The sequence below is a fragment of the Sceloporus occidentalis genome, unplaced genomic scaffold, assembly GCF_023333645.1.
Source record: "Sceloporus occidentalis isolate IW3139 unplaced genomic scaffold, rSceOcc1.0.p SCAF_14, whole genome shotgun sequence".
Lineage (NCBI taxonomy): Eukaryota > Metazoa > Chordata > Lepidosauria > Squamata > Phrynosomatidae > Sceloporus > Sceloporus occidentalis.
In genome coordinates, this window is record NW_028316994.1 from 4,210,803 (window position 1) to 4,223,568 (window position 12,766).

General features: G+C 42.6%; 1 protein-coding gene across 3 annotated transcripts in view; it reads right to left on the minus strand.

Annotated features, from left to right (window-relative positions):
• Nucleotides 1–12,766, minus strand: part of LOC149303605 (TBC1 domain family member 17-like) — a 27,838-nt gene continuing 15,072 nt past the window's right edge. For all 3 annotated transcript variants that reach the window (XM_089481182.1, XM_089481181.1, XM_089481183.1), the window contains exons 11-17: nt 9,699–9,815; nt 8,763–8,863; nt 7,755–7,854; nt 7,198–7,295; nt 4,697–4,813; nt 3,949–4,035; nt 1–1,982 (exon numbers count right to left, since the gene is read on the minus strand). In XM_089481182.1, coding sequence (XP_089337308.1) covers nt 1,770–1,982; nt 3,949–4,035; nt 4,697–4,813; nt 7,198–7,295; nt 7,755–7,854; nt 8,763–8,863; nt 9,699–9,815 — 833 coding nt within the window. In that variant the 3' untranslated portion in view covers nt 1–1,769. The remainder of the gene's footprint in view (nt 1,983–3,948; nt 4,036–4,696; nt 4,814–7,197; nt 7,296–7,754; nt 7,855–8,762; nt 8,864–9,698; nt 9,816–12,766) is intronic.

Here is a 12,766-nt window from a genome sequence, read left to right on the forward strand (position 1 = left end):
TTTTTCCACAAGGTTTCTTTATTTTAAACAACTTAATTAAGGAGGTGAGGTTTGGTTTCCCCCCGAATTTAAACCACTGGATATTGGAAATCCTTGCTAATCTTTTGTACATCAACCAATAGATCTTAAACTCTACCCACCCAGGCTATAGTGAGCTAAATGGATCAGTGGTTGGATTGATTGAGACTAAGTATCTGCTGTTTCAATTGATGGCTGAGAGATGAGTTTGGAAGATTTTACCCATTGAACCCAATGTTCTCAAATACACCAGCAGGGCAACTATCACATTTTACACATTGTTCTTGGGTGTTCAGTGCGAGATTAACTTGTATGAAAGTATGGATAATGCAGAATTCTGAAAAAAAATTCGAAAGAAATTCACCTTATCTACTATTACATGGTGAAACAGCAGGGTAACACAGTGGCCCCTTGATAGGCATTCCCAAGTCACAGATATACACCAAACATAAGGAAGTTAAATTACCATGGCTTCCTTTTTAGGAGTACTGGGATACTCTAGTTGTGGGGAAGCACCTCTTCCGAGAATCCATGGATAAAATTAGTTTAAAATGTGCAGTGTGGACAAAAAAGGAGGACTTCACATGGGCCATGGGAATTTGCCCTTTCTTAACAGAATGCTGTGCTATCGACTTCCAAGCACACACCCCCTTTCTTTCTCCCATCTCCAATCTCAGCCCAGCCAAAACAAATTGCTCAAAGCACAGTTTTCTATCCAAAAAACCCCACACGCAATTGAATGACACAACATTTTTAATGTACATTATGAAGGAAACAAAGATGCCAAAGTTAAGGGCTGGCAAAGAGGCAGTTCAATGGTGAGACGTGCCCATAGGCACATAAGTCATCAAATCCATGTGTGCCCTAAGCTTGAGAGGCACCGAAGAAGAGTCTGACATCCTTCCCCTTCATATCTATTGCTGTCAGTTCATAACCACCCACTAAGGGGAATGCGGCAACCAGGGAGGGAGACAATCCTCCAGCCAAAAAAGGAAAGCACAAGGAGCTACGTCAACAGGAATTCCCTGGCAAAGGACCAAAGAGCCTAAAAGCTCTGCTTTTCAGCATCTCTTGATGTGCTCTCTGACACCATGCTTCTTTCAGAGAGAACCTGCCCTCCTCCCACTGACTAACTTTCTGCTAACAAAGTGCTCTAAATCTGTTCTTCCTCCTTTCTCTTTACCGAAGAACCTGGGTTTCCTAACTCCCATGGTCAAAGAGAAAGGCTTCATCATCATCCTGAAGAAAAAGATGTCACCGTCAGTCTGAAGTTCAGCAAATGAGCCTGAAAGTTGCAGATAGAAGTGAAATGGGAGCAGTGGCAGCAAAAGGAAGACTCTAAGGGGTTAGGGACCCAAGGTAGAAAAAGAAAAATGCATGACAGCTATTAACTTGCCCGTTTCCATTTTCTCTGCACATCTGATGAAGAGAAGGTGAACTTTACACCAATCCTTGGGGTGTTTTTAGAGAGATGGCCATACCTCTGTACATTATGAGAAAGGCACACAATGCACACCAAGCACCGGAGCAACTTAGGATGGGAGCAGGTTGAGAAACCGGGGGGGGGGGGGACACAGCTGCTCCCAAGCCCCATTTACCTTTAATGAGTGTTGACTGTTCCTACAGCTATTTGAACTTCAGGGAATACACAACACCTCTAACTTCCATCTCACTCTGCCTTATTTCCAGCCCTCACCCTGCAATAGTTAAAGTGCTTGTGTTAAGAAGACGGTGTCAGTGATGACAGATTCTCAAGGAGAGAGAGATTGAGAGGTGGAGGCCTCCTCAGTAGGCAGGATTTCAATGCTGCTGTCCGGCTGGCTTGGGGAAACACTGTCTGTCAATTCCATCTCTTGGGCCTGGCTGGGTGACAGTGGCTGGGGTGAGCTGGCTGTGTCAGTGCTCGGGGTTGGGGATTTGCCCTCCGAGAGGCCCAGCAGCTCCTGAACATTGCGGGGTAGGTCCTGGGGAGGAAAACCATAGTTTAATTATGTTAACGTTTTAAGAATACATTTCTGGTATATGGTACCATTTAACACTTGCTTCCCTGACCCATCAATGCTGAAACGCATGGTATCAAGACATATTATTATTGCAGAAGGTCTCAGAGTTCTTTAGAAGGATTAAGTAGAGAGGGATGAGGAAGAACAACCCTCTTTGAGAACCACTGGTGATCAAAACAATATTTTGTTAGGCAAAGAAATAGTATATGCTTTTATAAAGCAGCGTCTGGCAACAGTTCCACATGACAACCTTCACAAACGAAGGCAGCCCTGGTACAGAAACTTTTTATGACCATCCTACGTGGTCTTTAATACATCACTAGAACACACAGAAGTGGCTCTTGCTCAACTAAGGGAAGGAACCTTTTGGATCAGTCCAGCCTGTGAGGCAACAAGGAATATTAAAATAAGGAAAGCCCTCCACATCAGATCCCCCATTTTGCATTCTGAGGCCATTTTATTTGCTCCCCATGTTACAGAAGGGAAAAAATCATACTCTCTCAAATCTGACATGTTTTATCTTTTCCATTGTTAACAGAATGCATAAAGTTTAGACTGGGATATTTACGTTGCTCAGGAGACATACTGAGCTGGCACTTCCCAATGTGGCATACCAACTCTATGGAATTCAATGCCACAAAGTGCCACAAAATTCACTCAACTCTATGGAATTAACTGCCACAAAGTATTGTCTTTTTGAGCTGTTGTTGTTGGACTTCTCAGCAGCATCTGCCTAGCTATGGTGGCACACAAAATGCTGGATCTTCCCAGCCCTCCCCCAACTGGGTGCCCTTCCGATGTGTTGGATTACAATTCTCACCATCACCCAAACAAGAACGGTGTAGTCCAACACATCTGGAAGGGAACCAGGTTGAGAGAAGACAGTTCCAACTTGTGGTCCTGTGATTCTTCTGGAATTTATCCTGTAGGGACATTTTATGGAAGCAACCGGAAATCATGCAGTTATAGAAAAGGCACGTTGGTGCTGTTGCTGACTTTTGGACCACAAAACACTGAGATATGCACATGTATATGGGCCAACACAAAAGCTACAAGCTGGTAAAAAGAGGCAAGAGAATAATGAATTGGAAAGACCTCGCTCACATCGCACCCCTCAACCCTGGACTCACTATGTATTTATAGGCATTTCTCTGTGCTCTCTCTGGCTTCCCATCTGCAGCATGAAAATGATCCTGGCCTGCCTTACTGAGATAAATTACCCCAAGGTGACATATAGAAAGTGCTTTAAGTACATTCAATAAGTGCAATATCCTATTACATGAATAGCAATACTAATAACAAATTCATTCTGTATTTGTGTATGGTTATGTAGAAAATGTGGCACCATCCATACAAAAGAGGGTGGTCTCAGCAGGCTGGGAGGAACTTTTGAAGTTTACAAAAATAATAAAAACTCACCAGGAACAAAACCTAGCCTAAAGTGGAGAAGAAGAAGAAAAAAAATGAAAACTGAGCATGGTTATCAGCAATGGAATTCTAAATTGCCATTGAAGGGAAAGGTGATAGAATGGAGCATCCTGCAAAAGGGAATGGATAGTAGGAACCTTCAACAGAAACCCTCAACAGCGCAAAAACTGCTGGCCCAATTTGTAAACACCATCATTCGTAATAGAACAGAACTGTTCAGTAGCATGGTATTCTGAAGTAGAGCAGGAGAACTAATTGCTTTTCAGTTCTGTGCTGTATGGAGCCCTGAACATGGAAGATGCTGGCATCTCTTCCACCAACAGAAGCTGGTCTATTTGTCAATTATCTTATATACCTCCCTTTTACCATGAGTGTTAGAAATTGAGACAGAGAGCTGTTTCCTTGCCCTGTTTGCCTGGCATAAGAATGTGCAGGCTTTACACCTCCCAAAAGAATACCAAGATAAGAGAGACATCATGTTGTGCTGGAGGAAACTCACAGGAGTAGCTGCCAGCTGTCTGTAGATTGCCTCAGCCCGACATAAGATGTCCTCCACACTCATCTTCATTGTGAGCTCATTAATGTGCTGTGAGAAGACAAACAGAGAAAGTAAGAAAGTCAAATGGTTAACCAGGAAATTTAAAAATGGAAAGATGATACAGTTCAGAAAACAGAAATGCAGGAAGTGGGATGAAAAAGAGAAGTGTACATGTTTTGATGGGGAATGTAGTGGGGGAGACCTTGTTCTGAAAAAGGGGCTGGGCAACTCTTAAAGAGGACAAATAGATGTTGCGAAGGCAAAAGACTACGAAAGAGGCTTTGGGGCAAGGATTGCGATGTCTGCTGGGAAAAACAAACATTGCACACTGACCAAACTGAGGGATACTAAGTCATATCAGCTTTCTAAGCATTCAGCAGAAATCTCACATACCAGCAGAGGACAGTGTGGTGCAAAGGGAAATTGGATACAGTCGCACAGAGCCATAGACAGGAAAATTAAGAGGGGAGGGTTAGAAGTGATGGAGAAAGGGCAGACCTTCTTCTGTTTTGGCTTCACAGCAGATACTGACCATGCATTTTCAGAAGACATGGTGTATTAACCTGAGAACTACAAACTTGACTTTGTTCTTTGTATAAAAAGCTGAAAGTGCAAATGGTATTGCCTCTGTGCACTACGGAGAGTGCAAGTACAAGCATATATGAGCATGTGAGAGATGAGAGCAAGGCTATAGCTCTCCAGTGCTCACCTTGAGGATCTCACTGAAGCCAAAGCCAGAGTTCATAAGAGCCTGTCTCTCTGCATCCAGAATGCCACAGGCCACCAGCATATGGAAGTTGGGGCAAGGCAATCCTGTCCAGAGCACCTGGAATGGAAGGGGAAAGACATGTAGTTTAGGATGCATAAAGGTGCCATAACACAATGTTACAGCACAGAATATGCTGCAGCATGATAATGTCAGAGTTAAAATCTTCTGTGGTATTTGCAACTACATTAGCCAAAATGTTTCAATTTCTATAAGGTCAACACATTTACTATCCCACCACAAAATAGAAAACACTCCAGGTATTTACTATCTCACTAGCCCAAACCTGAGCCTGCAAGCCCTGCTCAAATCATGCTGAGTCTCTGGAATAGATCACAGCCATGTTTCTCTGGGAGAATCAGAGCTTAAGAGTGACTTCTGGCCTTGCTGGCTTGGGGTTCTGGGAAATGCAACCTAAAATAAACAATTCTGAGAAATGTAACCTAAAACAAACGAGACTAATGTTGAAGGGCGCTAGATTGAATAAAACACAGGAAAAGTCCCCTTGCTGAAATCAACAGTGGTCCAAAACACACTGCAGAAATAATCCAGTTTGAGACCAATTTAACTGCCCTGGATCAACACTAGGGAATTCTCGGAACTGTAGCTTTTTTTAGACATAGAGGCCTGTTACAGACAGCCAAAATAAAGCTGCTTCGAGTCACAGTGGAGGTATGGTGTTTCAATGATGCATGCGTCCTAAGAGTCCAGAAGCTGCACCAAAGCCATGCTCCAGGCTGGTGCGTGGCTTTGGTGTGACTTCTGGACTCTTAGGACGCATGCATCATTGAAACACCATACCTCCACTGTGACTCGAAGCAGCTTTATTTTGGCTGTCTGTAACAGGCCTTAGCCTTCTGTCAGAGAGCTCTGGTGCCACAACAAACTACAGTTCCCAAGATTCCCTAGCACTGAGCCAGGGCAGTTAAAGCTGTCTGAAACTGCTTTAGTGTGTCTTGGACCAGTGTACTTCTCTTCCAGAGAGGCAGAGGAAAAATCAGATTTCTATTTCCAGAAGCAAGTGCTTCTTCTTATGGATCTCCTATAACTAGGTAAACTATAATGCAGGTGTAAAGAATGTTTGCATTTTGGCCTACAACTCCCATCAGCCTCACTCAGATGGGAATATGGGAGTTATAGTAAAAAACAAACTTGTTGACCTATGATTCCCCCACCCGTCATAATGGTTACTTCACACATCAAGGGTAGAAATTAATTTTAGGTTAGAAACAATACTGTTATGTAGTTTTTTTCCCCTGAAAGCAGGCTTCACTTTTAATATAAATTTGATTTCCAATAAATTAAACCTGTTTGTTCTGGGAGGGGAGGCAGGGGTGGAAATGAAGTATACATAGGGGTGAAACAGATGGCCATGAAGAAGCAGCCTCTGGCCGCTCCACCCACAATCAAGCCCCAATCAGCGTAGGATCGTGGGGACTGCATGACTTGCTCTGAAAGCAGGCCATGGCAGCACTCCCAAATGGGCCACCTGCAAGGAGTGTTTTTGAGCGCTCCTTTTTCTGGAGGCCTCAGAGTGTGTCAGGCACATGTGCCATCTGCACACCCTGCCACCAAAGCAGTCGGAAGCTGCACCTTTTTGCCCTTGTGTTTTAGGCCTGAGCTTGTCTTGTCACATGTTAATGTATTTGCTCTTCTAAACACCTAAACAAGAAGCTATGCTACTCTCTTTGGGAGAAATGGTTGGTTTATGGAGTTATAATTTTGGAATCGAATTATATCTCTGAACTAAAGCAATTACTCCTAGGTGTAATGAGTTGCTCCATAATCCAACAAACCGTTCCCCTTAAAATTTATTTTATAATGTATTTAGCTCCAGTGATAAAACAAAGTCCTTAAAAATCTGACCACACATCAACCACACCTGATCAACACCCAATCCAATATATCAGGTGATGCTGGGGTGCCAGGGGAAAGAGAAGGGTAAGGGCTTTCCCAGGAACCCCAGGAAAGGCATACTGCATGGTCCTCTAAATACACACAGATTCTTTAGTTGATTCTTGTTAATTAAGTCTTTAAATGAAGCATGCACAGATGCAATACACTTAACTGTTCCATCCATCTTTCCAACATTGTGGCAGCTTCAGTTTACTACAGTTGCACTTACCCAATGCTAAGTGTTGGCTACAGTACAGCTCCAAATAATGCACCCCAAAATCCTTTGCAACACTGCAGGTGAGCAACTGTCACCTTGTCCAGCACAGCCATTTCACCCTCATGCTCAAGGAATGACAATACAGTTGTGGGTCAGTTAAATACTCAAATTCAGAAATAGCTGATTTGTCTCACTCCTAATACTTTCCCCCAACATCAAAATCCATCACAGCATGCCTTAGATTTTGCCCACCCTATACTCAAATCAGAAATCCTCATGTGACTCAAATTAGAAATTCTCATTTGGTTCAAAGGTTACAATCTGATCTCACCTCCCATAGCTGAAGAATTTCAGAGAAGGCAAATTCCCTCTTGAACCAGATCAAAATCCATCGGAAACAGAAGCACAAGGTGCCAGACTCCTTCGAATCTATTAGAAGCAGCCAAGGAAGATAGAAGTCAGTAACAGTGTTTTATGCCTGTGCAGACAATCTGTATTTCCCCCAAGATGTTGTTTGACTCCAGTTCCCCAGACAGCATGACCAATAGCCAGAAATGATAAGAGCTGAGAGTCCAGCAATGTTTAGGGGAATACAGGTGGCCAATCCCTCTTTTATAAAGTCTGTAATTGCTGGGATTAAAACAAAGGTATCCTATTTGGTTCAATGTTCATTTTATTTAAACTTTTAAAAGGAGTTAGCCAGGAGACAAAAGTGAGATGGACAAATGCCCCCCAAATAATCACAAATTCAGAAATCATCTGTTCACAATTCATGTTTCTACTTCACCATATATAGTCACAATAACAATATTTTATCCTTCTCAGTTGGCCCACATTAATTTCAACACACCAAGGTTTCAGTGGTCCCATAAACAGCCATCCAAGTACCTAGAAAGTCACAAAGCGGGGGATCCAGAACTCTGAGGAGAAAAGTGAGCTGGGACAGCTGTCTCTTCATGGACTCTTGGCTTTCTTCAAAATTGCGGTGCTATAGACAGAAAGCAAGAGTGTAAACAAATTGATAGGGAGAAATTTCTAAGATCCAAAACACACTGCAGAAATAAAGTTTGAGACCACTTTAACTGCCCTGGCTCAGTGCTAGGGAATCCTGGAAATTGTAGTTTATGGTGGCTCCAGAGCTCCCTGACAGGGTAGGCTAAATGTCTCACAAAACTACTGTTCCCAGAATTCCCTAGCATTGAGCCATGACAATTAAAGCTGTCTCAAACTGGATTATTTCTGCAGTGTGTTTTGGACTTAACCTGCAATCTAAATCTTTATCACTGGATAACATCACCTTGATATGTATGCCACTACAACTCTGACCAGAAGAATCAGAATCACAAAGTCTGAAGGTGCTTCAAAAGATCTACTCCAGCCCATTACCAACTATAGCTCACAAGATGTTTTGGCCTACAACTCCCATCATCTCCAACCAGCATGGCCAATGGTAAAGAACTGTGAGAAACCGTCCATCTGGAGGGTGGACGGTTTCTTATCCCGATGCAGACATTGTTGTAATGCCTGATAGCTGACTATTCAGTCTCTCCTATAAAACATCTAACCAAGAATACTATAACTTACAGTCCACTGCCAAACATCTTATACTGTGAGAAATTCTTCCTAATATTTAGGATTTGGGGGGAAATTTGAACCCACTATTCAAGGCCCCACCTTCACAAGCAGTGAAATATAAGTTTCCACCATGATCCACAAGAGATCCCTTCAAAATGTGAAGTCTGGTATTATACTTCATCTTAAAGGTCTCTTATTCAAACTAAACCTGGTCTACAGGACCCTCAAACTCATCCCCCTCCTCTATAACTAGCTCCCAGTTAAATGGGGGCAGGCTCTTTTTCCACAGCAAAATGAGCACTTCCAGGACCATGCACTCACCACCAGTTCCATGAAACCACAAAAGCACCAGAAGGCATCCACTTCATTCTGGGTGATGAAGAGAATGGGGGACAGGAGATCACTCATGCCTTGGACATAACCTGCACAGGGAAGCAAAAATTATGGATGTCGTGGGCTGCTTAAAGCAACAAACAAGCCCCAAGCTGTAGCCTTATCAAGTTAGTTTCTTTTTCCTTTGTGGTCTTGTAGATTGACATGACAAGAGACAGAACTTGAAGACTGATGAGCATTTTTAACAGACAGAAGACCTAGAAAATCCTCATTGGAAAAGACTAGCCAGAGAGGCTTATAGGACTGTCAACACTACATGCTGCTCAGCATGGAATTCATATCCTAACTGATTCAGCTTTCATTTACAGGAAAATCAAACAAATCTACATCAGACTTCTGGTCCATATGATTGTGAGAAGCAGCTTGAAAATGGGTGCTTATTTTGGCATCGATACCCACAATCAGTCAGTTCTGTTCATGAGTTTAATGATAAAGATAGCAGGATCAAACAATTGTTGGTGCTGAGATCGATCAGGGGAGCCAACAACAAGAACTAAAAAGACCATCTCAATTCTCTTTTATGGTACAGTTGTATTAGGCTGGTAAGCAGCATGTATCATGAGCCAACAAGACATCTCAACTTTCTTTTACGGTACAGTTGTATTAGGCTGGCAGGCAGCATGTGCCACCTCTAATCTTGTCAGGCCCTGTGATGAAAAACACACTCTGTAGTCCCCTGTGATAGACCCAAGGGACTATGAGATTATCACTTTAGATGCTGCACTCCTGCTATCCTGCATTAGCCAATTCCTCTACTTCTCCCTGCCCTGCATAGTTAAGAGATTCTCCTAAGCAAAGATACCTACATTTCCCCTGCTGTTCAAACATGAGCAAATGCTATTCCCTCTCCTCTTCCAAACTCACCTAGGTCAAAGTTATACATGCAGTAGGTCATCAGCACATCATTCAGGAGGACCAATCCAGGGTTCTCACTGCCTTCGTAGAATTTGTTATTCCTATCGGTGCGGCTTACATCCCTTTCTGTAAAGGTACAAAGACACCCCACATGTTATTTATAAATCTTGAAAATGACAGTGGCACGATATGAATCACTCTGATGAGGTCTAATATCTTTATTTTGTTCCCCATCCTGTTTGTTTGGTCTTTTATTTGGTTATTTGATTATTGCACTCCAGTGCTGAGTGGCATTGACTCTTCTTGCTTGCACTGTTTTGGAAAGTTTGCATTAACCATTTACACTTTCTTTTGGATTTGTTACCTGCTGCTCAGCCAGAAATTCCCTAGATCCAAAAGTAAGCAAGGAACCACAAACCTTTGGAAATACAGCATTTTATTGTTTAGCACTTGCTTTTTCTCCCCACCCCCCACCCCAATGACAATTTTTAAACAGGGAATAAAAGATGCTCTAGAACAAGCCCAGGGACCTTTAGGCACAACAAAGCCTCTGATTAATTGTTTGCATGTGACGAAACTGAGTGTTTCAGACTTATTTATGTCTTACCTATTAACTCTATTTCTATTGACAGCCAATAACAAAGAACACTGTACACTTTACTTTAAACAATACAAAATAATATTAGTAAGAAAAAAAGCACAGGAGCAGCAACAAACAACAGATGTACTGCCCCAGAAAAAGCCCCAGGGACTATAAGCTCATTGGCACAGTGCCTACTTTGCAAGTACAGAATTCTAAATCCAGTCCCCAACACTTCAAATGAAAGGAGAAAAGGAGTGATGTCCTGAAAAACTGAATCACCAAGTAATGTCAGGGTATAAAATCCTCAAGATGTGTCAAGACTATAAATCCCAGCATCCCCAGACAGCCTGCTCTCACTGAAGGTAGTGGGAATACTCTGACATATCTGGATTGGATCAGGTTGTTCACAGATTTACTGATATATGAAACAAGTGGACAAGTGACAAATGGTACTGGTCATCTCACTAATCTATTTGAATTCTTTGTGACCACTTCTCACCCTAAGACTACATAAAGCACAGTAGTTAAAGAATAGGACATATTCCCCTTTCCCCAAAATAGATTACTGCAAAGACTTTTTTGTGTATGCAGTTAAGTTTTTTTTTCTTTTTTAAAATGACAAAAGGATTACTGAAGGAGGCTGAGGAGACTGCAGAGAAGTCAGGAAAATTATTTGCATCAGCCTTCATTGGACTGGAGATAAAATAAAGCTACTACAACTGGGTTTTTGGGACTAGCTGAATGGATGGGTAGAAGAGATTAGAGAACAGTATTTGACAGAGGTGATAGGAGATAAAGACTTATAGTCATATCAGATGTTGACAAGTCACCAGACAGTGGCTTCTGCAAGGAGAAATCCAGCTTCACTCATGTTTTAGAGGGTTCTGCATATGATAATAGAGATGGGCAATTCTGGCAGGCCTAGGGGCTAAATGTTCACCTCCACAACTTATTGTGGGCCACAAATGGCCAAATATTGCAGAAAACTTCCCATCCATCCCAGTCAAGATGCTGAGTACTCAGATCCAGCCAAGATCTTTTGGTGTATGAAGCAGAGAAATCCACAAATCTTCATGCCACTCTTCTAACAGTAGAATTATAACAACCACCAATTTGAAAGCTGGTGCTCTTTTAAAACGCCCAAAATTAGCTACCTGAGGCAGCCCCCTGACATTGCCAAAGAGAGGACTGTTTCTAGCAAAAGGAGAGTAAGGTCATTTCCCGTTCCTAAGCAGGGCCCAGCTCCTTCTTGGAGTGTCCAAGGCTTCACAACAATGCAGTAATACTGGCTATGCCACAAAAATGTATTGAGTGCATGAAGGAGGAATAGCATCACAAAGCTGTCATCAGGTACCTCTCTTTGCACATAAATTCACTGACTTCCTCTGCATGTAGTGACACACTGGGACTGCTATCTTAACATGGTGAATTGAGAACACAGGTGGTGTTGCTATGGGATCATGGCTGTTTTCCCTCCATTTCTGATTTTCTAGGTTGCATATTGCTCCCCTCCTGCCCCAGGCTAGACACATATGGGATCTGGAAGCTGTAGATGAAATCATCTTTTCCCTGACACAGTTTGAAGATAAAATTGCTTGGCCTATTTCTGCTGGTACATAACTGCAAAGCGATGCATTTTCAGCAGAAAGTCCTTAAACACAAACTGATTTGGGGACTGAACTGACAATGAGGCTCTGTGGACAGCCCAGTAAGTGTCAATTCAGTGTGCAATAGTCATGGAAAATGGCAAATTCTCTGCAAGGGATTATCTGGAAAGGAACTGAAAATTAGATAGCCACTTTCTTAATGCCATTATGTAATCATAACAAAGGCTCACAGGAATAATGTATGTAGCTTTAAGAAAGAGGCAGAGCAAAAGAAATCATGCTTCTCAGTGAAAATAGTTTATAAAAATTGTTTAAAATTAAGATTTCCTATGATGTTTTGCAGTGGTTAGGGGGAAACAAATTGGAGACTGACTGCTCTCAATCTGAAGCATTATTATTTTCATAGACTTCATAAATTGTACCTTAACACATACAATTTTTAAAAAATTATTATTGGCCAGGTCAGATGCTAATGATGCAATATATTGGACACAGACTATATTCACTAATCTTGGCATTGAGAGAATGTAAAGCCATCCTGGAAGTTACACTGGACAGAACACACTGTAGGATATAAACTTCCAATGGGCCAACTTAGGGGCTGTACACACAGTCCCGAAGGGGCAGCCTAGAGCTGCCCCGTTACAGCCAGATCAAGGCTGCGGCAACCGCACACCATGGCCCCTATCTGGCCTTTGCAGGGCACAAAAAGGAGCTGCAAAAAGCGGCTCCTTTTTGCACCCTGCAAAGGGCGCAATAGCTGCGCTGCCGTGACCTGGCAGTGCTCCTTTGGCGCTGCCTCGTATGTATGCAGCACCGGAGGAGTGTCGTGATGCCGCGTGCTGGGGCATCAAGCCACCTTGGGGGGTGGAGCCAGCTCAAAGCAC